This window comes from Anser anser, assembly GCF_964211835.1.
Source record: "Anser anser genome assembly, chromosome: 1".
Lineage (NCBI taxonomy): Eukaryota > Metazoa > Chordata > Aves > Anseriformes > Anatidae > Anser > Anser anser.
The window spans coordinates 127,472,044-127,499,731 of NC_139720.1; the positions used below are offsets into that span (position 1 = coordinate 127,472,044).

At 40.9% G+C, this 27,688-nt stretch overlaps 2 protein-coding genes across 10 annotated transcripts in view; one reads left to right on the plus strand and one right to left on the minus strand.

Annotated features, from left to right (window-relative positions):
* The window catches only part of CNKSR2 (connector enhancer of kinase suppressor of Ras 2), a 224,254-nt gene extending 205,928 nt beyond the window's left edge, over window positions 1–18,326 (minus strand). For 3 of the 8 annotated variants that reach the window (XM_083826293.1, XM_083826290.1, XM_083826292.1), the window contains exon 1: window positions 17,792–18,324. In XM_083826293.1, the coding sequence (XP_083682419.1) occupies window positions 17,792–17,855 (64 nt within the window). In that variant the 5' untranslated portion in view covers window positions 17,856–18,324. Of the gene's footprint in view, window positions 1–17,791 lie in introns of all 8 variants that reach the window. The other 5 variants (XM_083826295.1, XM_083826287.1, XM_083826294.1 and 2 more) reach the window with 4 other exon arrangements.
* On the plus strand, window positions 17,972–21,657 carry LOC310895282 (uncharacterized protein; the record flags this gene model as incomplete). 2 transcript variants are annotated; one of them, XM_083826377.1, is made up of 3 exons in its annotated part: window positions 17,972–18,353; window positions 18,594–18,635; window positions 20,384–21,657. In XM_083826377.1, 2 exons carry the CDS (start codon window positions 17,972–17,974, stop codon window positions 18,608–18,610), a joined length of 399 nt encoding a protein of 132 aa, XP_083682503.1. In that variant the 3' UTR covers window positions 18,611–18,635; window positions 20,384–21,657. The 2 variants fall into 2 exon arrangements, with proteins under 2 accessions (XP_083682503.1, XP_083682502.1); XM_083826376.1 differs by lacking the exon at window positions 18,594–18,635 and having other exon boundaries at window positions 17,972–18,419.
* Window positions 21,658–27,688: the final 6,031 nt, after the last annotated feature.

Consider the following 27,688-nt stretch of genomic DNA (forward strand, 5'->3'; position numbering starts at 1 on the left):
CCCCACCCATGTCTTGCAGACTGGGTGCTTGGGGCCCTTCACCATGCTGCTTCCAGCTGGGGAAGACTTCAGTGGGGCTGTCCCCAAGTTGTACCCAGCACCTGAGCTTCCCTATGCTTCCACCAGGCTGGGGGAGAAGCTGCAAGCATCCATGTCGCCCTTCCTCTGGCTTTCGCTCAATATTTCATCCGAAGCATGTGTACCACAGGTACAAAGTTGTCGGTGTGCTCATTATTGGCAATGCTGGCAGAAATCCCCAGAGCTTGAGATTGCTGTGAAGACTTCTCCCACAACAGCCTGAAGCAGGTCTTCGTAATTTAGCAGCTCTTTGCAATAGCACATGGAAGGCTACAGGTTGACTAGCAAAGTTTCACTAATATTTTCCATTCAGAGTTCCCCAGAATATGCCATTGAATCTGAGTGTTTTCTTTGAATACTTTACACATTTTGTATTTTTAGAATATAGTGACACTAAAATTATTTTGATTAGATGACCATTTTGTGCAAGGGATTAGATCTCTATCTAAGAAAAAAAGGTCCTACAATTACAGACCCCCGATGACATTAGCTATTTTATTGTTATTTGGATTTTCTTTGTGTATCTGGCTGAAAACACAAGCAAAGGCTGTGTTTCAGTATTTTGAGGAGGTCTAAGGCTGATAAATCTTCCTTAAATTTATAATTGAGAGATCTTGTTCAAGGCAGTCAACAGTCTACTCCAAACAGCTTTTTAAGTCTCTAACTACTACCAGGGAAGAAAAAGCAATTCAACAAACGTGCAGCTCTTATAGAGCCAACGTTGTATCATACTTACAGTATTTAATGAAATAGCAGACCTTTAGAAAATGAGAAATCATTAATTTCAGTCGTGAGTAAAATTATTCACCTTTGCACTAAACACTAAAAATGCCTAAACATTTAGAGGTGGTAAGTGGATCTTCCAGACTTTTGCTTGACATTTAGGATTATTTTATTGCTACTTTGAGATTTTAAGGGTTTAAAAATATTATTTCATGGAGAAGAAAATGTAGCTTGCTTGGGCCAGTAATCCAAACATTTGAAATTGCAGCAGTCCAAGTAAAACAGTTAAATGGCAGGGTTTTTTTTTCCCCACTTAATTACAATTATTTTAAACAAGCTTTGCACTAGTGACTACTGCTAATAAGAAAAGACAAGGTGATTAAACGTTTCATGTCCTTTAATAGCTAATCTTAAGTGCTAATGAGTATTCAAAACATGACAAAAACATCAATTGTTACAAAAGTTCCTTGCTACACTGTAAAGCAACTAATGCACTTGACTTTTTTTTTTTGTTTTGCTGGCGTCAGAAGCAGAGTCTTACAGGGCTGGTAGCTGAAGTTCAGGCCACATGGCATTACTCATTACATGACAGCCGTGTAGGACTTCACAGGCACTTCCTTCAGCCTGCCTGCCCACAGAGGAGGCTTTCTGACCTCCCTCTGCTCCACACAGCCCATACTTCAGTCCACAGGCAGCTGCCAATTTAACAAATCTAATTAAAAAGACAATATTAGCCCCCCCCCTTGCCTTCTACAGATAACCCAACCCAAGAGATATTTCTCTGTTAGCGTGAGTTTACCACGCCACACGCTTTTTCTAGACTCAGGCCTCTCTCACAAGCCAGGTAATGTCACCTCTGGTGAGCACATGAATAACGCATTAATGCCGCAGGAAGGCACAGGGCTAATGTAAGAGATGCCTCAGACCGCAGAGCCGCCAGCATTAGCCTGCTGCACATCTGCTAACTGCCCACACAAGCCAATGCACGACCACGCTGCCATGGGCCACAACAAGAGTCAGGAAAGACCTTCTACCAAGAGCATGGCAAAATGCCATAAGCATTTTTCATAATGTGTTACCATTACCAAAAATATATATATATATGGTGCATAGTATATTTAATACACATTACATTAATTACTTCTTTTTTCTCTTATTTTTATGTTAGAGCGGGTTGGCTTCTTTTCCTTGACATTTTAGTATCATTTCTTTTATGTAAACTTTAAAACAGAAGAGGCTTAGTCTCCGGCTGTAAGATGATGGCATTTTAATTTTTTTTTCTTGAGAATGTCAGTAAATACCCTTGAAAACAATCCTTTAAAAGCCATCACAAATTCTGGTGAAAATAAAACCTAGAGTTTATACAAATGTTAACATTTGCTATGCTTTTATTAATAATGAGTATTCTTCAGGACCCCAACTGACATTTTGAACTTGTTTTAGCACAGATTCACCAAACGATCTATTTACCTTATCTGTAGAGCACTGTTAAAAATCTTTGCAGTCCTATTATGACCTGACTCATAATTCATAACTTACTGTGCAATATGCACTGAAACCCCATCTGCCCTTGTAACAAATGGAAAGCAAATCCAGCTCCTATCCACAGCAACACAGCATATTAGTACTTTTGTCAAAGCACTGATATTTCTCAGAAAGCTTCAAGAAGCTTCTGATATAGATCTTGATGGTGCATTTGTTTAGTTTTCTTCAGCACAAATTTATTTTGTAGCATCTTGCTTATCACTGTAAAAATGATAAGCATTGTACTATATCAAAGTAGACCTATAGTTTATAGCAGAAAGGAGTTTTACACCAAAGGGTTTTCTATTGCTCAAAAATCATTTAATCAGACAATCTATATAAAACAAAAGCTTGCATTACTCTTCTTTGTCCTTTTCATATATTTCCTCTCCCTTTCCATGTATGACAAGTTAGGCTCCAAGGGCTTATGTTCTACAGAGCCTAAGACAACTGGCCTCCATCCAGTTGGTTTCTTACACCAAGCGTCTCCCAGAATACCACACTATGAATTACAAACTCTCTCCCATTCTATGTTCAGTCAGAAGAATAACACGGAAGCAGATGGAAAACTGTGATGGCTTCTACTGTTTGGCCACAAGCATGCACAATTATCATTTGGCTGCTAGATGTTTCCCTCCGAATAACCTGGGCCCCTATTCACTTCACCTCGTCTGTTGTGCCATTCAGGCTGTGGTGTCCTTGGTGCAAAGGGACTCTCTACTCAGGTATGAAAGTGTCTCCTCAAGCCTCTCCTCAGCCCTTCCTTGTAGGAAGGTGAGGGGATGTTGCATTGGGTAGTTGACTTTCATTTTTAAAACTGCAGGATTTGCAAGAAGAATCCAGCTGACTTGGTCAACCGGATCAGCAGCAATAAACTACATAGAAATCTCATTTGTGAAATTTTTAGCAATGAATAATGCCTTTTTTCCATTTTTCACCATTCTACAGAATCTGCACCAACATTACCATCAAAGAATTTGTCAAGGGACTGCTTGACATCTGGAACAAAAGGTAATGGAGTTGTTAATCCTCAGACTATCCCAGAGCTTTTGGCACAGGGAAAAGATAGGAGGAAAAGCAGGATACATTTGATTTGTTTAGTAGGTGGCTCCATCTCTATAGCAATCCAGCTCTCCAGCTGGGTACAGTTCCTCAGGCCTCCAGATCTCAGATCAGGAGTGACAGGTGGTGTGGAAGCCTTCAAATCCCACATGTGCACGCTCAGATCTGTACAGAAGACAAAGCACTGCAACAAGACCACTGGAAAAATATACAAGTCTTCACATAATTTGAAGGGTACCAACCCTAAGTGCCTAAGTACAGACAATTCCACCTCTTCACTAACACAAGGCATTTTTTCTGTCTGACAGCTTTTAAAAAGGTTGCTAGCAAAGGCATACCATGTGCTGTAATGATTTTTTAGTTTAAAACACATTCCCAAGCCTAATGTATCAAACTAAACGTCCCTCAACTTAGTCTTGCCATAATGTTGAGGCATTTATACATGGTGAACAAATCGTATCTTATGGTGCTAAACAAGACCAAACATGCTCTCTGTATTAATGATTAACAAATCTTTGTATTTTCAAATACATAAAATGCCTTAATGCCTTATTATTTCTAAGTTATAGAAGTCCAAGACAGTGCTGTTCTACAAAACCAACACCAGCAAGAAATGAATCTGTCAAAGAGCAAATGCTTTCTGCCTACCAAACAGGATATATAGAGAGCAATATAATGGAGTGGTTTTAATTAGCTGGGCATATAAAGCTGTTACAAGACAAATTTCTTTCATTAAAAAAAAAAAAGCCAGTCAGTTAGAAATGCTTCAGTGCACTTAAAGTAGAGATCACACAATGCATTTAACCTCCTCCCTCCCCTGTAATGAGGAGGACCCGGAGGACCTGCAGTACAGTGGGTGATGAGCAGCCTCTTTACCTGCCACTGAAACACTGCTAATACCAAAGAAATGCAAACAATGCAGAGGGTAAAGCAGCACATGGGAAAAAATGAAAAAAAAAAAGTGGTATAACGAACCATTTTTTCTGATTTGGTTGAGATAGGCAGTTGAGATAATGGTTTCTTACAAAAGGCAGCGTAGGATTTTTAAGGCTTTCCAGTATTGAATACTTAAGTTTTATGTGTTAGCCAAAAACATTTAAAAAAAATAAAAATGGTGCATCTAAGACCTGGATACCCACAGCAATATGCTGTTGCTTTGCATAATGGCTACTTAATTTCAGCACCATATACTAGAGGTTTGGTTCCTTGGTAAGCATACCTATATTACTAAATAGATAACATTTTCTCCATTACCTGATTTTGTTTTCCTTTTATTAATCTACATGAAATATTTGCCCATTAGAGCAGGCAGTTCTCTCTTCCATGGTTCCATCCATTTCATACCATGTCTCCCAAAGCAAACATTAAAAAAAAAACAAAACCTGCATGTATAAATTAAAAGTTATGAACATAACTTAAAACATGAAAAATTAATTTAACATAAAGGCAAAATGATTGAGAACATGTGCTCTGTGCCCTTTTTTTCCTCCTCTACACTTAAATTACTCCACTTTCTCTGTCATACAATGTCCCAATGTACCATTACCACTTTCTCCCTTCTTTGGGTTAGAAGCGCACTCACAAAGAAGGGCTACACCAGCTCCCCTTCTCCCACAGGTGTCAGGGAATACATCAGAAACACAACTGCCCAGATTATGAGCAGAGGAGTTACTTTGTCTTGACCCATGGAAAGATTCATGCACTTAAAGAGAGAAATTAAATGCCTGAATTTAAAACTGCAGTCATCAAAAAACACTGACTCTTATGACTGCATATTTTCAGCTGATCGAATTAGCATGGAGACAGATCCATCCTTGTCTCCAGATCCTGTTCCAGCCAATGCCACTTTTGATGATAACCTGTGCACCAGCACCACGTGTACTCACACACCATGATGCTCACATGCCATAGAGCTCAAGATATTTAAGAGCATGGGGAACCTTATGCTTCAAACCCCTGTTCTCAGGAATATGAAATGATGCTAAATAAAATGAAAAACAAAATATGAAGCATCCCAAAAGCAAAGCTAGGAATCCATGACTCCCCCTTGCAGCTAAACAGGGACTCACTGGACAGCAGTTTCTTATTTTAATGTGGTCTAGTGAACAAAGATTACAAGATGCTGTATGAATGTTGGATTGTTCCCCTTCAGTTCAAAACAAGTCATTGTTGTGGGATGGGAAATCGTGGTTGCTAAAAAGACAAACATCCCTTCTTGCTTGTTTCATTAAGCTGGCAAAAGAAAATTTAATTCAAATTAAGAAAACTCATATTCAGACAGATCCATTGGAGAAAAACAATTGATATTTATGTGCTGTTGTCACTTTGTGCTCATTACAGAGGCTAATATTTTGCAAGACACATCTTTTAAACCCTACTAAGCTTATTATTTACTATCTCCCGACAAGCATGACTTCATTTCAAGAGCTGGCACGCATCCCATTGTAAGAATCTAATCTTTAATACATATCCTAATTACATATGCACATTTAATGCTAAAAACAAAAGCCAAAATTCAAAACAAAATAAAAAAATAAACATTCATTTGATTAAACAAGGCAATTGGATTAGAGAGCACAGAGCAAACTTAAATAAAGTCACATATGCCACAGCAAAAAATGCATTCAAAGAAGAAGGGAAAAAATGGTTAAAAAAAGCAGGCAAATAACTCTTTATAGTTGGCCTTATCTAACCCCTCTGAACTCCTATCTAGTTTACTTCCCATATGCTATATGATGATAACTTTACAGGCAGCACATTTAAGTAACCATCAGAACAATTGACTTGAATGAACTTTTCATGAGATTTGATTACACGAAAGAAGTATGTATTCTTCTAGATGATCCACATGTATTTATTTCTCTCAACACTGAAGGCTGATTTTTAATTGATTTGTGCTGTTTCAGAGGGACACAAAAATCCTAAAATAGTTAACAGTATAAACAGAAACAAATGACCTCTTCAGATCTGAATACCTAATCATAACACTTATAGGCTCTTTCTATATATTTATTCATTTTTAGATTACTGTAATCTAGAAGCCATTTTCGTTCAGGAAATACAGCCTATGACATTGTACATTACTGAAATATTTTGAACTTAAAAACTTTGAGCCACAAATTTATGAACTACCTTAATACTTCCAAAGATTCCTTCCATCTATTAAAAGAGAAGTAAATTAGATAGATTTGTAATTTTACAAACAATTTTATTACTGATTTTAACTAAATCCTGATGCATTAATCTCTCCCTTCAGAGGCCACAGTCTCATTTTAATTCTTTCTTGAGGTAAATTTTGATTTTTTAATCAATCTGTAAGAAGCTGTAAGAAACTGCTTCCAGTATTTTAGCACAACAAAAGAGAGGGTACAAGCTTAGGATTTACAGTTTTAATTCTTAGGATAAATAGAACTGTCTGCTTTTAAGTCAATTACCTTGTAAAAGATAGACCACATTACTGATCCTATACAAAGTGAAGAAATATAATGAAATGACAAGACAACATTACAATTCCTAGCTGTTATTTAATTCTGCCTGTTAGTTGAATTAATTTCATATATGTGCAATTGAAGAGTTATGAGCATGTTCATCTTTCCTTTGGATCTACAATGTCACAGCTCTCACCACAGCCTGTGATATACTATCAACTGAAAACAAAACATTTTCTAAGGTGTGGTTCTTTTATTTTTTTTCTTAAGTGACTGGGCAGAATTTTATTTTATTTTTTTATTCTGCTTTACCTTCTTTTCAGTTAGAAGGCAAGCCCTCAGTTAATTTTTGTTTGTTTGTTTTGAAGGAACTCCACTCAGTGAAGTTATATTTTCAGTTATTCTATTACACAAACAGCACTCGCACTCATAAACAGGAGTTTGCATTGACCTGCATTGATGAAAATTATTCAGGACAAAGTATCTTGCAAACTCAAGTCCCTGTTCCACAACCCCTTGCATTCAGATGCCCAGGCAGCCACCTAGAGTGCACCACCACACCTTCCTTCAGAAGGCATCATTTTAGGAACACAGACAAAATCCCATGATCAGATAACAGCACCAGAGGTAGTAACTAATTGTCCAGTCTGTTCAGGTTTACTCATCCATGTCTCATTAGCACTGGTTACCTCCTGTTCATAACTGAATAGTTCAGTGTGACCTAGAGGGATCTGAAGGACAATAGGCTACGATGAAGGAGATAAAGTAAACTATGTCCAAATAAGCGACTGAAAAGGGGTTTATTGACCAAAAGAGAACAAGCAAAAAAAAAAAAATCAGTGAGCTCCCTCTAAACTTTGAAAACTTTCAGTTACTGAAAAGAAACTACCTTTAGCCTTCCACAACAAATTGTATCTTTTATTCATCTACTGAATAGTACATGGGGTATATTTTTGCAGAGAAGTGATTTTGTTTTTCCCAAGGCCTTGGATGGCTGAGCTTGTAAAACCACTTTCAAGTGTTGACATTCCCATTAAGGAAACAGATAGTGAACCTTCATTAGCTTTACTATGACTCTTCAGATGTCTTCTTCAAGTCAAGATAGTTATCAGGACACCAAATCCATTATTTACAATGAAACAAATCAAAACAAAAAAACTAAGAAACACTAATCAGGGATACAGAAGTTTAATGATGCACCATTTTGCTTTCTTCAGCTGCTGAGGGTAGCCTCATAACACACACAGGCATTCAAATGCTATGCTAGCAATGTAATTTGCTAGAGTAGATATTTAAAACAATACTTTGAAGGCTATGAAGTAAACAGCCCTATCAAAAAAAAAGAAAAACCCACTCTTTTTTTTTTGCCTCTTAAAGAGCACTGTCAAACACCTAACTCTCTTATTTTTCTGATGATAAATGGTACAAACATTCAGATTGACACTTATATGGAAATTTCTTATGTGCAATGATTATTCTTCCAGGCTGAACCTTTCTCAAATCCACATACAGAGCATGACAAATTTTTCACACTACATTGTGCTCTTGGACTCAATTATAAGGGCTCCAGAAATAGGCTTCTGACCACCGACTACATTAAACAGCTAAGATCCATATGGTTTAAAACATACAATGAAATAATGGCTAAAGTAATGAAAATTACATCTAATTTAAAGCCCAGTATCCAGCAGTGAAATTACTGACCACAGATATTTTCAAGAGGACTTATGGGACACAACACTCAACACTATACTAAAAGACATAAAGAGAAATTTAAGAAACAATAAGCCTCTACATTTGAGGTTAAACTAACAGTAAGACCACAATATTTGAAAAAGGCAATAAGCACCTCTCTGAAAAGCAGTAATGACCACTTCATCACAGGGCACTTACAGAGAGTTTTGGAAACAAGTACAAGCAGACTACAAAAATAAAAACACCCTAGCGTTTTTATTTTATTTTTTTTATTTATTTTATTTTTAAGATTAGATTGGCTCTAATAAAACAAACTCTACCAAAAAGAGTCATACTTGATCTCTACAGAGAAATGTAGACAAAGATATTACAGTTCTGTCCATGACAATAAAAGAACACTAAACAAGTCAGCTAGAAGTCAGCCAGTGTTGTATGCTCAGGAAGGTAATTTTTGATATTTCATCCCGCAATTCAGTTATGCTTTAATAAGACAAAAACAAGAAGAAAATTGCTATTTTTTGTTTGTTTTTTTAAGAAGGTTTACACATGCAGGACAAAAGTATATTCACCATAGGCGATCATATACAATATAAGTTAGATTTTTTCTGAGAGCAAGTTCTACATTACATTCAAGAGGTCATTCCACTACAGTTTCCTGAAAAGCTGAAACAAAACAAGGACAAGAATTGCATTGAGCCTTGCAGATCTTACAACATCTAGTCAAAATATCACCTGTGTGAAAGCCCAGCAAAACCACAACGCGATTAAAGAAAGTAAGGAAGACACAGCTCAGTCATGGATACCAGTGAGGGGGATCCAGTTACAAAGATTTCAATTATTAAAATGGAATTTAATTAGGGCTCTAGACTTAAATACCTCACTATAATGAAGAATGACAGTGGACCTTCAGGAACCACTCCTGGTCAAGACTTCAGGTTCAAATCTCACTAAAAAAACACTAAGCACTCTTGGCACCCCCAGGAATGGTTTCAGCCTTGACTCAGAGGAAAGAATGCCATCTAGTGAATTACTCAACATAGAAATGTCCCGCCTATATTTACCTGGCCTCATTATGCAGAGGAAGATTTTCTTTACCTTCCTACTGACATGAAGTTTATCAGGAGAGAAGGGAAAGATAAAAAGAAGGGAGGACAGAGAAGAAGAGTCTATTTTAAAATAGGACATTTATAGCTGTAGCTATTGGCAACTGGTGGATCTGGCCAAACTAAAAATAAATTCTACAGTTTAACAAAAGGAGTTATAAACTTCTACAGGACCAACAACCATCCTCCGGGGGAAGCAAGAGGTGACCTAGCCAGCTCCGCAGCAGCAGCATGTACTTCCTGCTCTACAGAAGAGGGCCAAGGCGTCCCTGCTCGTGTTCATCCTTAGCTCCCACCCAACACTTCTCCAGATCATTTTGGCCAGCTCAGACAGGATGATTTTGTCCCACTGGAGGTACTAGCCCAGGTGGCATAGGCATTTCACATAGGCAGTGTCACCCAGCAGCCAGGTCTGTACCTTTTTAAAAGAATAGAAAAAATATATGTTTTTGGCCATTTCTGGAATTCATAAGAGCCTGCTGGCTTGATATCTAAAGTGATATGAACATGGCTCACATGCTTGAACAGCTCAGCTGTACATCCACTGACTACCCGCACAGCGCACACTGCCACTTTTAACATACTGGCTTCACCAGATGAAAGTACAGTGTCCCCATGTGTTAGAGTCCAAACGCCAGTAAAATCCTAGCAGAGGAGTCTCCACAGCATTAGCAATCTAAAATTCATCATTACCAAGAGGAAGACCCTGTTCCACTTAAATCAGTGGATGTTTGATGCTGATGCAAGTCTTAAACTGTTTATAAAAAAAAAAAAGCACTTGAACCTTTAATTTAAAGGCTCAGTTCATTCTCATCAAGTTTTTGCCCTCTTTTTCACACAATAGAAAAGGTATAATACAGAAGTACAGCACTTTGCACCCCACTATATTAAAATAATACACTTCAGTTGAATATAGTTTAATTACAGCTTACTCTGGTACACGCATATATTAATTAACAGTTTACTTGGAAATTCCTACCATATGGCACTGTAGCAGATGTTAATCATGTAAGGCCAAACACTTCGAAATTACTGTTCTAGGCACTTCATCTGAGGTATCAAGTGCCCTAAATTTCTACTTTAAAAAAAAAAGCCAAATACCCTAAAAGATCACATCCACAGCTATTTTCTCAGAGATGACATTATTTGGCAGATAGGCAGAACAAAAAAAAAAAAACACACACTAGATTTTCAAGCCTCTAGTGCTTTAAAATGACTTGAGAGATCCCTGCACTGGAAACATAAAGGAGAAAAAAAAAGTCACTTCATCTACCTGTTATCTTCTATCACTTCTAACCCCCATGTACAATGAGGGAGAAATGTATGTATGAATGATGCTCATCCTGGGTGCCACAGATTGATGGAGCTGTGTCTTCCAACACTTCACTTGCAGGAATACTGTCAGAAGCAGCAGATGCTTGCTCCAGGAGAGGAGGTTATCTTAAATTTAAGAGCAAGCGTCCTGCTATGTCCAACTGTCCCACAATAAGAAATTAAATACCCTGCTCAGTGCTGCAAGGACGTTCATACGGCAGTTCATTTCCTCTGTATTTTGTCTATAACACGGGTCAAATATTAGCCCCCCCGACCCCAATTTTTCTTCTTGAGAAATACAGCTGAACTCCATCTCCATACTTCTTCACCTTTTTAGAAAAAAGTAGATGCATTTGAAAAGCTGGAAGACTAGAATGAAGAAAATATGGTATTCATAGTTTCACAACACAGACCTTCCAGAATTTGAATTGTTCAGTAATATATATGGGAGTCCGTACTCAACAGCATTTGTTTTGATAACCATTCAGCTTCTAAACTGAATGTTTAAATGTTTCTTTAAACGAATTATTTAAGCAATAAGTGTGACAGTAGTACAAATTTGTTTTATTTGGATCAAGGAATCTAAAGCTATCCTGCTAAGGGTGCTTGCTGCAGATGACCACCATTCCGGTTATCCTATGATTTAATTAGGAAATACTAACCTCTTGAAAAAGAAACAGAAGACACATAGAATGGGAGCCTGAGGAAAAGGCTTCTTCTTTCTCCTAGTAGCATACCCCTGAATGCAAGCCTATACACGAAGAATTTTCTCAGGAAACAGCTTTGCCCTATTCCTTTGGAAATCAGTAACAAATACTACTACCTGACTCTGAGAAATGCAGTACAATCAAATGCTACAGTAACTTTACTGAGGTTAAATGTTTAGCTGACCCTTTGCAGGATCAGTCGGGAAGAACAGATCCTTTGCCAGTCTGGGTTTTAGAAAAGAAAACTGCCTCTTTCATTATTATCAGAGCACTAGAAGACTACTTCCAATGATTCTAAAAATACGTATGTATACATATTTCAAAACTCTCATTTGAGAAATGATCTGGTTTATATCACTGCTTTGCTTGACAGCCTTTAACCAGAAAAGGCATTTGTAAATTGCTTGGTTTAATACAGCAACATGCAAATAAATCTGAATAAGATCAGAATACAGAACTTCAGTGAACTGTTGGAAGAAAAAAAACACTTGAGAAAACATATTGTGAGGCCATATTTAAACTAACAGATGTTTCAGAAACAGAACAATATGTTCAAACAAAATAAAGGTGTAAAGGGGCAGTGTTGAAAGAGCTTCCCAACTAGCACATTAATTTTGGCAACGAGTGAGATCACCTCATCTAGGAAAGCTCCCTTCTGAGATATCATTAATTTAGAAATGGATGTTCTTGTTATGCTTAAAATTTGGCTGTGTGAATTACTTGCGGAGCGGCTGCTTATGTAACGTTGCCTTTGCTATGGCAACACCAGGGCTGTTAGGCATTGTCACACAGGAGTTTCAATTTCAGTTTTATTTTCTGTTGATAAACAATGACAAGAGAGGTTTTCTAATCACAAACCAGAATACTCTAAAACATATCGCTGTAACTGATGTGGTAGCCATTGATGCTATTAAAATTCCTAATATCATAAGCGCAAGTAAGAAGTAAAAGATTCACAGAAAAAAAAAAAAAAGCTAGAGAGAGGTATCTTTCAGTGGTGCTTTCACTGCAGTTTTAACACTGGGGTCCTTAAAACTAAAGTTTGGAAAAGTACAGTTTAACCCTTGACAGAGACAATCACTCTTTTTAAAAACTCCCCTCTCCACAAAGGCCTTATCTTACTGAAATTATTATTACTTTCTTATGAACAGAGTAACTACATGTAAATTAACAAGTTCAGGAGTCCATCAAAACTAAGCTCCAACTATGGCACTACTTCATATTATTCTAGAGCTTTTCCACAGCTTTTCTTGCTAGGCTTTACAGTGAAATTCATGGCTACATTTAATAACATCACTTCAAAGCTAATGGAGTACTATATGTACCTTCTGATACAGCAGAATTTCAGTTTGCTTTTCTTGGAAGGAAAAAAAAGTTTTAATGCTGACGAAATGTAAAACACCTGATCTATTCTACATATGGCAATAAGCAATGACTATTCAAGCTTACGACTCTTCTGCAGCTCATCAGTCATCTACCACAACCCTCACAGTGAACTAAAGTTTCAGAATGCAAGTATTTTTCATACTCTTAATTTTTCAGCTTTCGTTTCCCTGATACAACTCTACAATTTTCGTATTACTTCTAATATTTGCATTTGCTATCAAAAACAACATGAAGGGAAGTAGCATATAACAGAACCTTTAACTCGATAAACCAATGAAAATGAAGATAAAATTGAAAGCCCAAAATGAGGGCCCATAACTATGGGCAAGCACACCACCTCTCTACCATAAGGCAGATGCTCATAGACCTTTGTGGTACCACAGTCCATCCCACACTACAGAAAAAGCTCTCTCCTAACCTCTGCCCGTAACAGTCTTCTTCAGAAAAAACTAAGGAAAAAAAAAAAAGAGCTTTTAAAGTAGGCCTGACAGCAACCCTGGATACAGTGGTCATTTTTATCATTTATAAAGCTTAAATCCATTTTCTAGACCCCAGTGCTGTGAAAGGTTATGTGCCTTCACTGATCAGCTTCCCTGTTGCTACCTAATAGTTCAGAGACTGCAACAGGACCTGGGTATTGCCACAGAAGTCCTAGGGCTGTGCACACAGAAAGAGGAATAAAAGGGTCCCCACAGCAACACTTTTTTTGTTGTTGTTGTTTTTTATTAAGTGTTAGAGTCCTGTTTCAGAGCATTTCCACAAACTCTTGCATTTTCTTGAAGAACATGTAATTCCCATTACACCAACTGGTCAGCAGCCCACGACAACTCCAGGCAAACACACACTGCTGAAAATGGACGTGAACCTTTGTACATGAAGAGCAGACAGAAACTCAGTTCTTAAGTCCATGTAATGTTTCATCATCCAAATGGGGGACTTCTGCACTCCACTTTCACTTCGCTAACACATTCACGCCACTCTCTCCCCAGTCCTCCTAAAGATTTACATTCTTCTCAGTGCTGATAAAGTAGACTTCACATAGGTAAATAGGCCAAATTCTTTAGCATTAAGAGCCTTTAGAGCACCTCCTTGCCTCAGATTTCAGCTTCTTCAGTATGACTACCATTACAACAGTTGTTGTGTGAGCTATATGAGCTTAGTATAAGCTCTATGAGCCGTCATTCAACAAACAAAAAATAAATATTTAAGCTTTGTTAGATAAGGTAATTTTGACTTTTCCAGATGGATTGGCTTTTTGAACAGATTCTGCCATTGCAAGAACAGTGTTGAATTAAAACTAGAATGTTGTTAGAAGCTGCTAGCCCTTATCGAACTACAGCCATTATAAATAGCCTCAAACAAAAGAAGCAAAATTACAAGACCCAGTTAAAAACCTCCTGATGGTTGGGAAGTAATCGCATGTCTTGCCTTTGAGTTTCCTCAGAGCCTTAGCAATCCAAAGCATATCTGACACGTTCCCTTCACAACTCAGTGAAAGCCATGACGTTCAACGGTGCTCGCCTATGCAGCTTGTCAACGTCTTGCAACGCTGGAGTGGAAGCAACATATGTCCTCAAAAGGAGAAGCAGAGGAGTTGATTGACAAAGCTGCAGCTCACTGATCCATGCAGGGCCTTTATAATTAGTACTAAATATATGGAAAAGCAAAATAATGCACATCTTGAATCAACTTAAATATTAATTTTACCCTCCACGTACAATATGCCATCCTGTGGGAGCGATGAGCTAATTCATCTGCTCTTTTTCCAGCTCTATGACAGTTAATGCAGCATCAGTGGGTTCACCTCAAAAATATACAGAAACTCGCCTGCTAACACAAGCTCCATTTGTTTTGCCATTTTCAGTTGTGAAGTTTTAACTAGTTAACACCAACTAGCTCACATACTTAATCCACAGCTTCTATCATACACGTTTTCATAGGTTAAAATTGAGATAGTTGCTTACTTGCACACATAACCAACTCCATGCCCAACTCCACCTACGAGCAGAGCAACAGTCCAAAGAGCAGTAACGGATTCAGAAAACAACTGTGGATACTAAGGAATTAAAAAATGAGAGCACACTGGGGAGGCTGTATCTATTCAGAGAACATTCACCGTCTTGAGCTGACTCCCCATCCAACCATCGGGCCGGGAGCTCAGCACTTTTATGTAACGCCTCAGGGTTGGAGTACTTTCCCTGTCTTCGTTTCTCACATCTTCGGTATCAGTTCTGATGCTTTATCACTGCTCTGAACAAAATGCCACTGATGTAATGGCTGTTTTTTTCCCTAAATAAAGAATTCCAGACAGGGAATTCATTGCAAATGTTCAGGTCATACCAGCAAGACCATCACAAAAGCACTGAGAGCAATAAAATCTAAAGTGTTTCATTTCCCCTCGCTTTCAGATAACTGTAAACAATGTTAAACAGTAGGATTTTCCTTTTGCAGGAAGGATTGTGCTTTGAACACTGAAATCTGTTTTGAAGAATGCTCTTTAAAGAGCTGCTTTTAGCAGGCATATTACATAAAGGGGCACTTATTTAAAGAAAGAGGTTAAAACCAAGTTCAGCATTTATAATTCCATAAAATAACCCCAGTAACTCAGCAAAATATCCTCGTGTCTTGAAGCTGAATGTAATTTATGCAGACCAGAATTGACTGCCATTAATGCAAACCACTAACGCACTCACCCCAAAGTTCTCAAGAGAAAGATATATCCATTCACACTTCACGCATTTACCTGTCTTGGATACCTCTTCAAATTACAAACGTAAATAAGCTATTTTTGAGACTTTCTGAAACGTAATTTGTTGGAGATGATGTGTTTAAAGAGGTAGAAGAACCTCTTTTCACCTGGATTTCAGCAACAACGTTCTGCAAAACTTCAGATGATAACTGAGGAAAACGAAGTTGCTGCAGCCCTTACCCACTACAGTCCTTCCCCCAAACTTTGGGAGGTGTTGCCCACCAGGCAGAACAGGACCTGCACACAGCTGCCGGTCTTACTCATTTCTAGGCTCAGTTTCTGAAATTGCATCACATATCTAGGCGCTTTTCCTCAAAGAGCTCTAGCCAAAGGCAGGTGGTTTATCTCTATGCACGTCATTCTAGATGAAGTTTCATCTGCCATTCAGAATACAAAATAAAGAAATGAAAGCTTGAAGCAAGATATATTTGCTTGCTCAGTAAGAATGAAAGTACTTCAGAGAAACAAATGAGCATTTGCACCAAACTAAACAGATTAAACATTTAAAAGCAAGCTTCGTAATCCAAACTGTAGGTGTGATTGCAATAACTTTTTTTTTTTTGGTAAACTTCACTTAATTATTTTTAAAAACAGACCTACAGCTCTATGCATTATTTAAGGACTTTTAACTACAAACCTTCCTCCAGCCCCACAAAATTTTAATATTGGATTTTGTTTACTCAGCCTCTTGTTTTTAAATAACTGATTTTTATATTGATGCAATGTAGAAACAGAGCATGTAATGCACTTCACCTGTCATTTATGAAAAGCATTTGATGTGTTACTGCATTTTGCAAACACTTCAGAAGTGTATCTGCAAATCCATTATTTTTCGTGTGTGTTCACAAAATATGAGGGAGGTATCTCAGACATTGATTTGAAAAAACTCCTACGCAGTCTTTTTTTGGAAGGAAAAATGTTGGAAGTTAAATGGCTGTAATAAAACAGTTTGAAGTTGAAAGGGGCTCGCTTTTAATGCTGATCATCTGTAGCTCCTTCAATTTTTTTTTTTATTGATGTTTGCTAATTTCTTCGAATATGAAGCATCGCATTATTCTGTTTTTATAACTCTGTGGATTAGAACACTTCAGAAAGAGCAGAACTATGTGCGTTACTTAACATAATTATAACTCAACAGCTATAAATGCCAGGATGGAATAACTGAAAACATATGCTATGTGCCTGAAATTTTAAGGATGGTGAAACTGTCACATTAGTAGCACACAGCATGTTATAAAGAACTCCCACAATGTAGCAGTTGTTCAAAAGTTGTACCCATCCGGTCATTCTATCTTTATAAAAAGATATATAATACTAGATGGCGATTTATCCAAAACACAGCTGTGGACTAAGTTGAATGTAAAAATGAGAAGGGAAAAAAAAAAAAAAGAAAAAAAAGAAAACCCTTTTAAATTACAGTTTCAAAGCAGCGTACTCAGAATGCCAGAAAAGCATTTCCAGAAAGCCCGAGTTTTATTCTCCAGAGACTTTATTTGGGGCGAGAGAGGGGAGGACAGGTGAGGGAGCGGGAGAAGGCAGAGGAGCAGTCCCAGCCCGACGAAGGCAGCCCGGGGCACCCAGGTCAGCGTCAACCGGGCATCGCTGGGCGCCGACCCCCGACCCCGGGCACCCCGACCCCGGCCGTGCCCGGGTGCCCTCCGCCGGAGGCAAGGCGCAGCCGGCCCGGACCCCCCCGGTAGCACCGACGGCCGCCGCCGCCGTACCTCCCCCCCCCCCCAACCCCACGGACGAGGTTAAACTTTTACATCTGGGGAGCCGTTTCGCACCGCTCCCGGCGGGGATGCTCGCGGGGTTCGCCCCCTGTCGCTGCGGCCCCTTCCCCACGCCCGGGGGCGGAGGGGGGCGCGCTGCCCCCACACCCCAAGGCAGCCCCCTCCCCAAAACCGCGGGGGGAGCCGGCGGGGCCGGGAGGCGGGACCCTGGTGCGGGGGAAGCCGCGGAGCCCCCCGCACCTGCGGGGAGAGGGGGAAGGGGGGGACGCCGGGGGGCAGCGCCGCTCACCTTTCATCCAGTCGACGACCTGGCTCGGCGACCACTTGCTGACGGGCTCCATAATGAGGGCCATGGGGGGCTTCGGCGGCGCGGGGCTCGGGCGGCCGCCGCTCTCCGGGCGAGGGGTGAGGCTGTGCGGGGCGCCGGGATCGCGCTGCCCGGAGCCGGGGCTCCCCCCGGAGGAGAAGGATGAGGAGGAGGAGGATGAAGAAAGCCGCTAAATCCCCGCTTGCCTCCGCTCCGCTCCGCTCGCTCGCCGCCTCTGTGCCTCTCTGGGGATTTCAGTTCATGTTGCCGGCTCGGCGGCAGGGGGAGGAGGAGGAGGAGGAGGAGGAGGAAGGGGAGGAGGCGGCAGCAGCAGCACGCTCCGACGCCTCCCGCCCCCGTGGACCCGCGGGCGGCGGCGGCAGCTCCCGGCCCGGCTCGGCCCGGCCCGGCCCCGCCGAGGGGTCGCTCCCCGGCGAGCGGGGGGCTGCGGCTCTGCGGCTCTGTCCGCGCCGGTGTCTTTTTCTCCTCCTGGCGGAAATGACGAGGCGGCTCCTGCCACCCGAAAATATCTCCCAGCGCGATGGCAAGCGGCACCCGACGGCCGCCCGGGGCGGGGGAGCGGGGCGGGGAGGCCGGGATGACTCGCAAGGTGCGGGGGGGAGGGGGGGCGGCAGCGCCGAGCACCTGCTGCGGGACGGCCGTGATGCTCTTTGGGGGTTATTTATTTATTTTTCCTCTTGAAAAAAGCATCTCCGCGTGGGTGGTGAAGGTTTTTTTTTTTCCTATCCACATATATGTCTTATTTATTTATTTATTTTTTTAGGAAAGCCCGGCTATTGAATGCCTGTGATGGCCCCGCTGGCGGGTGGGTGCGGATGATGGGGGGGGGGGGGTGGCTGCCCGGGGAGGAGAAAGAGGAGGAGAGGTCCTAACTTCGCCTGCCTCGCCCCCAGGGTGAGGTAATGGGGGCTGCTCAGCCCGCAGCAGCGGCCCCTAAGGTGCAGCACCGAGGGGTGGTGGTTGCAGGTGCGAAAAACCCAGCCGCGGTGCCTGGGAGCCTCAGAGCTGCCTTCTCCTCCTTGTGTCCCACCCCAGAGGCTGTGTCGTCCCGGAGAAGCGAGGGCTTGGCCTGCGCCCCCCCAGAGGGGCAGTTCCCACAGCCCCCGTGCCACAGCGCCTGGCTGTAGGAATCGCTCCCAAGCACAGGGGCATTCCTCCTAGGATGGCCGTGGGTGCTTCTCAGGCACCCTTTCCAGGAGCCTCTGCTCCCAGAACTCCAGGAGGAGCATTAACACCGCCAAAGGGTATTCTCCTTGTGGCTTGGTCAGTGCAGAGCTCTGCCTGCATTTGCATTCCCCCTGCTTCTCCTGCCGAGGCGACAGCCATCGAGATGTCCCCTCTGCCGGCGTCGGCTGCAGAATGCCAGCTGCTGACGCTGACATTTAATATCCGTACGTGGGGAAAAATGAGGATTCCCTCAGCCCTGAAGCAATGGCAAAGGCATGCCTCCGCATAGCATGGGCAGCGACACGAGCTCTCTCTTTTCATTAGGTGGGACGAAGCAGCAGGGCTGGCAACCTCCCCCTGGAGACACAGGAAGGGGCTCCCTAACATCACCTTTAGCAGCATTATTTACACATTAAAGACTGCATTTACAGTTGAGAAGAAAGTTCCTTCTACTGAGAAGTGAGGCTTTGACAGTATAACTTTCCTCAGATTTGGCCCTAGCCGTGTGTCTCTTGGGTCATACCCCTGCCAGCACACTGACATGGCAGTCTGCTTCTAAGGTTTCATTACCCAAAGCCACTGAAACAATAAACTTCTCCTGCAAATTAGGGCTGACTTTTTTTCCTTATGAAAGGTTTGAAAGGTATGCAGGTCCTTGCATACTGGGTTATTGTTGTTGAAAGAGCGTGTCATAATTTTAATTAGAAACCTGTGTTTTGAAAGGTTTAGAAATGAATACCCAAGATCAGACTGAAACCTGGCATATAATTTATAACACCATTGTGCAATTCTCATTGTGATGAAAAGTTCTTTATGGGTGAGGAGAGAGGAAGTAAGTTCTCAGTGCATGTGTACCAGATCCTATACTTCATAATTACAGAATGCATAATGATCCCTACAGATTGGCAGAGTAATCTGGAGCTAGAGCTGTTTTTTTCAGTAAAGCATCTGTGACCCAGTACTGTACCAGTGGTCAGCACCTATTACTTTAAATCCCCTCTGTAGTTGTTCTAGTAAATTATGGAACAGTAAAAGGGAGCTTACTCCCCCACTTCAGTACATAGAGGGTGTGTAGAGCACAGGCTCTAATTACCTTTATAGTTCTTTTCATTGAGCATAGAAATCTCATAAGTACTGGGGTAAATCCTGCTTTTACTCGGGCAAACGTTCTTGTTTCAGTCTCACTGAAGACCATTGGCTTGACCACGGAGAGGAGGATTTGGCTCAGTATGAGTGATGATAAAATTATCCAGCCGTAGTGTTTAACTCGATGACCTATTACTGCAATGAATTCTATAGTCAGGACATGTGCTACATAAAAGTATTTTTTTTTAATTTGCTCTAAATTTATTGCTGCCTGATTTTATTATTGCTCTCTCTTTCTAGGGTAAGAAGTCCAAAGGAGAGTTGAATGACTTTTCACGCTGACCTTCTTAAACTAAAGTGTCTCAGCCAATGATCCTTAACCCAAGTCTTTTAGCTGTTTTAATTTTTTATTTTAGTGGCCCTCACCTTGCAGTCACACCTGCATGAGTCAGGCCTTTTATGTAAAGCATATGGGGCATGCTTCTGCACAGATGCTGAACTGCAGAATTGTCCTAACTCATCTTTTATAATTACTCTGGTCCACATAGTGCATTAAAAAGGACTGTTTTTGTTGTCATTGTTGTTGTTGTTTTAATCTAGATATATGTGTCTTTATTAGGTAACTTAATTTAATATGTAGTAAATGTAGAAGTAGACACAGTAAAAATCAATAATCAAATAAAAATAAAAATGAGTTTACGATTGAAGTACAAGCCTAAACCTGGGTGTATGGACTATATATATCTGCTTAGATGTCATTTCTCTGAATGTCCTTGGGCATGGATGGACAGCCCCAGCAGGTAAGTTTGGGCACACACACATCCTGGTTCATCACCTCAGCTCACAAGCTCACAGGAGAAGGTGTTGCCTTTTTGTTATGGTACACTGCCAAAAACACAACTCCCTAGAGTTTGCCCAGCAAACATAGCTGCTATGGCAATACAGACTGTAAATAATATCAGTTAATAGACCAAATATGTCAAATAATATATTTTTGTTCCTATTTAATCAATAGGGCAACTCAGCCTGAATAAAGGTGACAAAATTAGATCTGAGCTCTAACACTGGCATAGTAAGTGGCATTTGTTTTATTTGGAAGAAGACAGACTCAACAGTGGCTACAAGCAATGTATATAAGCATAACTGTGGATTCCTCAGAAATTTCATGGATTTTCTGTTAGCATCTCTAGAAATCATACAAGATGCTTAGCAATGACAAGTTGAAATCCTACCCTGAAGTTAGGGAAAAGAATTCATCTTTCGAAAGATTGTATCTGATGCTGGATGTAAAAACAGGTTCTTCTAGAGGGAGGAAGATGAAAACAAGTGGCAGGTAACCTAACGACAACTAAAGCTGAGATCTAATAAACTCACTCAAATTAAAACAAACAAGCAAACAGAAAAAAAAAAAAGGCTAATACTTTCTTTAAGTTAAGAAAGCTCTTTTGTGTTTAGATAAGAAAAAAAAATCCTGTTTTTTACAAGATGCACATTTTGGGAAGCTTTTTTTTCTACTTGATAAGAATTGAACTCTTCCATTAGTATTAGCTTATGCTGCAAATATCTGGCCTGGATGCTGTACCCACATCACTAGAGAGTAGCAAGTTGCTATTCTCCTTGAATATGGGCACCAGGTTTGTCCTGTAGCTGGTAGGACTGCCTTCTGTCATCTTTTCCCAAATCCTTTTGTCTTCAGAATGCTGTCTGGGCAGACCCCAACATGTGCAAGATTTGCTGTTCCTGCCAGGGCAGATATCTCCCAAGGAAAATTTGGAATGACAGGGAGTAGGGGAAATAACAAATGGCCTTCATACCAGGATCTACAGGTAAATAGAGGAGGAAGAGGAGGAGGAAGGTCCAGGTGCAGAAAGGTAATAAGCTTCTGAAAAAGGAGGATTGTAGAAGCAGGGCAGATTAGGAAATTTTAGAGGAACAAGAGGTCTCAGATGTAGTTGGAGACCCAAGCCAGCTCACAGGGCTGCCCGCTGGGCTCTGTGGATGCAGGTAGGCAGGTGACAGTGTGGTGGGAGAGGGGCCCTGGGTGTGAGACCTGGAGGATGATGCAGCTCTGGGGCCATGTGAATGTGAAGAGACAATGGGGTCTGGAAGAGAAGGGGGACTTCAGGGCACCTGGGGTGGGGGCTGCAGGAAGAAACCCACCACTGGCTGTGGTAAGTCCTTCTCCAGAGGCTGAGGATGCAGGCAGGGCTTAGCGAAACCCCTTAACAAACCCTTTCACTCAGTGCTAGAGGAGCACAGAGCCATGAAGGCAGCGTGGAGTCCCATCTCTGGGTCACTCGGAACTGTAGGGGCTGCCTGGGGCCTGCATCCCCCACCCCTGCAGGCCCTGCAGCTGGCTGGCATGCAGCGTTGGCGCTAGCGCTGCCCATGGGGTGAAGAGGCCAACAAGACAATGGCACATGCTTAATTTCGGGCCCATGTTTAGATCTCTCTCTTTCCTCATTTCTCATCACTCATCTCCTTCAACCAGCTTGCAAGCACAAACAAAATAGTATTTCAAAGGCAAATATCTTACCCTTAGAGTATATGTCTTACATCCCTGATGGTTTAATTTGACATAAATATTGGAGGGTGGGTGTTGTGCAATTGATATTGTTTTTGTATAGCCAGAAATACAAATCATAATCCCCCAAAGATGTTTAATAATTTAAAGTATTCAGAACTCAATTAAGGCTATTAAGAGATTAGAAATTAGATTAAAGGTGGCTAAAGGGTAAAAATTCAAGGACTTCAAACACCTTTTTAATACAAAGGATCTTAAAAAATGAACAGGCTGAGAATTTCCCCAGGAAATTCCTATCATTTTAATTAGATTTCTTCATTTAAAATAAAAAAAAAAAAAAAAAAGAAGAAACCTTTCTGTACACAATTTGACCCCTACTGCCTTTCTTAAGCAGTGGACTCAAGTAATTGCCTGCTGAGACTCCCTGCTTCCCCAGGTTTTTGGGGACATACAAAAGCTTTGTAGATTTTTAAGATCAGGAGGGACCACCATGATCATCATCTGACTTGTCTCTTACATTGATGCTTGCCAAAAATTTTCACCCAGCACTTCCCGTGGTGAAGAGAATTATCTTTTCTCTGATCTTATCTCTCCTTTGTACTGAATTGTATCCATTCCTCATTTCCTCCCATACAGAGTAAAATGGCTGGTTCTCTTTGTGGCTGAAAAGAATAGGAATTTTTGTCAATGGTGCGGACTCTTGTATTTCTATCTGTATCTTGTGGTTGCTCCCAGCTGGGGTGAGCATGACGCCAGGCAGGTTTAACTGGAGGATTTGGGGGAAAGGACTTTGAGGATAAGCTGGGCCATGTCCAGCTGCTCTGAGGGAAGAGACATTGCATCTTTTCCAGGCTTGAGCTCACTAGCCCACCCCAGAAGCAAACACACTTTTGAGCCCCATGTGGCGCCCATGGAGAGAAAGGATGGGTTTGGTCATCCCATGTCCCCAGATGTCCTCACCCTGTGTCCCTGAGTGCAGGGCTGTGGCCCTGTGGGCAGCTTCATGGTGGAGCAGCCCAGGGGAGAGGAGTGGGGAAGGTGCGCACCTGAAGCAGGGGGGCAATGGATGCGTCCCCTGTGGGTGTAGAGTCTTTAGGGGAGCGTTTTGGGTAAAGGTGGGGGGATGCTGCCACTTGAAAAGAACAGCTTGGAGCTCAGACCGTTCTCTGGTCCTTTGTGGAAATAAACACACACAGGTATTAGGTGGACCTCATTGCTTTCTTATTTTAGGCACAAGCTAGAGAAGGCTGTTTGCTCGTTCAGCTACCTTGCCAGGCTACAGTTGCTTTTATGCAACCGCCACACAAATGCCTGTCTGAAACAACAAGAAACCTGAGGAAAGCATGCTTCTGTGCTAAAATTGTTAGAAAAGATTATAAAAGAAATCAGCTACTAATTACTAACATCAGGTTCCCACTCATTATTAGCATCACAAATGTAAAATGGCTGCCAACGAGAGTCAGTTCTGAAATCTTATTAGAAAGAAGTGACACACTTTATTTCTGGTTATAAATGCTATTTTGTGACCCTTGGAGTAGTCGGCGGCTTGGCTGAATGCAATGGTCTGCTCCCTTTGAGGTGTATGTTTTTAGTGATGAATTTGTATTAGCAAAAGAATAATAAATATCTGATCACTTTCTCAACAATTCTGAAAATAAAACAATGTTCTGGAATTGCCTAAGAATGCAGTTATCTAAATTGCACACTGTAATACAAAAGAAAAAGAATAATGATATGGTAATATAAAAAGGGCAAAACCATAATGAGAAGGGACATTTGTCAGTATACTCAGAAAAGCACAATCTGTCTCCCTGGTAATTTGGTGGAGTACAGAAAGTATTACATGCTGTATTACAAGTATTACATTTTATTTCTGACTTCAGGAAGCATTGCCATATGTCTTGCAAGTCAGTAATGTCCTCTTAAATATAGCATGTTCTTTGTTCATACTGTATGGCTTCTATCCTGCATGGACAGTATTTATTCTGAATAAATTAAAGAGAATATGAATCTTCCAGTGTCACAAGACTTCGTATCAGTCAGCTTTTGTAGATGAAGTGGGCAGGAACAATTTGGCTGCTAATGACCAGGGAAACTTGACAGGTTTGCTTTATTTCTCAGACCTGACAACTTTCTCTAAAACCCATTGTTATGGAAATAGTCCCGAATTTCCCAGCCTTAAGAAGCATTTACTACTTGCAAATGTGTTTCAGGGGAAAGGAAGAAAAAAAAAAGAGAAAAAAAAAAAAGACACCTATTTTCAAATTTTCCTGGCATAAAGAAGCATATCTGGGCTACAATTGAATATGGTCTGACGTGCCCTGATATTATTATGATTAGACATTATTTGAGATTTCATAAATTTACATAAAGCTTCATGCTTACAACTTGAGAAATTTGTGACCTAAAGTCCTACTCCTATGAAACATCCTATCCATGCCCACATCCACACTGGAGCTATACTGGGCCTGTACATAGTCCATCCATAAGGGTGTGACATTGAAACCAAAGGGAAATTAGGGAGGCTGATGGTCAAATCTAAAGGACTTCTGGAGATTTGTATTAACCAGAGTATGTGTTAGACTTACTTATATATGTGAAATGTTTAGATAACATGGTAGTGTTGAAATTTTGAATTTTCTATACCACTGTGCCATTAACTTTCTTTTTCTACTGCTGTTTAAAGCTGGACATGATTAAAATGTAAGAAACAAATAAAAGTGCAAAGTAATATTGTTTTCTGAAAAGGAAGTATAAGGACTATTTTTGCATGGGAAGGAACATTTCTAGTGTCAAGGAATTGTAGTAATGAAGGAAAAGTAGCCACATAGAAATTACAGGTCAAGGTGAATGGGTGGTATTATAAAAGGTGTGAAGCAGAATGAGAGGGAATAGGCTACAGGAAGCAAGACAATAATCAGAAAGAATTACGATAAAATGGGAAAAACAGGGAGCATAAGAGGAAATGTATATATGGATCAATCTGTAGATAGAGCTGAAATTAAGACTGGGAAATTTTAAAACAGTGTTGAAAAGAGTGAGAAACCAGAGAAGTGGGAAGATATGGAAGAATATTGAAATTGCAAGGAAATAAGTGAGAAAATGTAAGTATATTATCATCAAAGCCAAGAAATCCAAAACATGGACAGGCTTTAGAAGAAAAGGATTTTAAGAAGGCAGATAGATTGGACAGGGTGGATTTGAAATACCTGAAGTGATTCAACAGAAATTAAGCCATGGAGAAGGAGTCAAAATAACTTTAATTAATCAGTGAAGCAAGAAAGCTCCTCACAGAACACTTCTAGATCAAGCGCTAAACAAAAGCTTGCTTGATGCTATTTTTCTTCCTCCTTGGTGGACTAGGGGTACTGAATTGAACTCTGCTGAATTAAACATGCCTCGTTCTCTAGCACTAGTATCAGCTACTGCAGAATGGCTCATGTTCATAGCTTTGCACAGTCTTTGCCTCCAAAACCAAGTGGTTGTATGCAGCATGCAAACTTTGAATGATTCCTGGCCATGCTAATACCCAAGCTGTGCCAGGGACCATTTGAACAGTTTGGTAGCACAGCCATTCTCATGCCTGGAAATGTTCCAAAACCTTGATATATCTACTACTGGGGACATAGCAACAGAGACTAAACTCATGTCACATGCTCTGGTACTGCTGGGCCTAGATTCATGCTCTGCTGTGCTCTGACTGGAGAGTCAATGTTGTACTGGGGCAGGGAGCACCTGTTCCCTTCAGCAGTGGAACCAGGGCTGGGCAGGGGCTTGGACAGTTTTTAGTGGTGTCCCAATCCCTATATTTGGCAACCAACACCTAAGGATGTCCTGCAGGTGTCATAAATCCCAAACCTCAGGAGGTGATCTAAGCACAGGCTCAGAGAAAGGGTTTATAATCAACTAGAAATACAGAATCACAGAATCACAGAATCACAGAATCGTCTAGGTTGGAAGAGACCTCCAAGATCATCTAGTCAACCTCAGCCCTAACACTAACAAGTCCTACACTAAACCATATCACTAAGGGCTACATCTAAACGTCTTTTAAAGACCTCCAGGGATGGTGACTCAACCACCTCCCTGGGCAGTCCGTTCCAATGCCTAACAACCCTTTCAGTAAAGAAGTTCTTCCTAACATCCAACCTAAACCTCCCCTGGTGCAACTTTAGCCCATTCCCCCTCGTCCTGTCACCAGGCATGTGGGAGAATAGACCAAACCCCACCTCTCTACAGCCTCCTTTAAGGTACCTATAGAGAGCGATGAGGTCTCCCCTGAGCCTCCTCTTCTCACAACAGCTCATTTTCCCACAAGGTACTCCTACACACTTGTGCTTCACAAAGTAGGAGGACAAATAGACAGTACCACACTACAGGCAAAACCATTTTCTTTCATTTGTTAGCTGCCTCCAGCTTCACAGCCTAAAATTCCCACCTGAAATCTGGCCATCCTCCTACGCAGATAGACCGTTGTTGATCCTGAGTGCTGCCCCAGCCTTGAGATCTCCTGAAGCTTTTTTCTATAATCAGCAAATAAGAGCACTGGGAAGTCAGGAAATAGGAGTCACAGATCAGAAACTTTGGCAGAGCTCTCAAGCGTTGTTAGAATAATTGCTCAGCAAAAATGTAAACCACAAATTCATTTCAGAATCCTCCAACCATCCCAATTTTAAAAACTCTATTAATCCCACTGGCAGCTGGGTATCTCACCTATCTAATCTAATCTTCTAAGGCATTTCCACTGTGCTCTTCTGTGTAGTATTCTGAGTATTTTAGAGAATTAAATGAGTCTACCACATAATCTAATTAATATCGATCTTAGGTTCTCTTCTTGCTCAACACAGGCAGGAGAAAGCACATAACTCATCTAGTTTTATTATTAATATTAAAGTTATTACTGTGAGAAAGCAATGATAGAAAAGAGTCCTGTGTTTTAGCCAGATGTCATCAATATCTGTGGCTCTTTCAGTCTCTTGAAGGAGGGTTTTCCAAAGAAAGCTTTCCTCTCATGTTATCAGACTACACTGGAAAACTGCACTAGCACATCCAGATTTGTTCAAATAGCTTTTCAGAAGTAG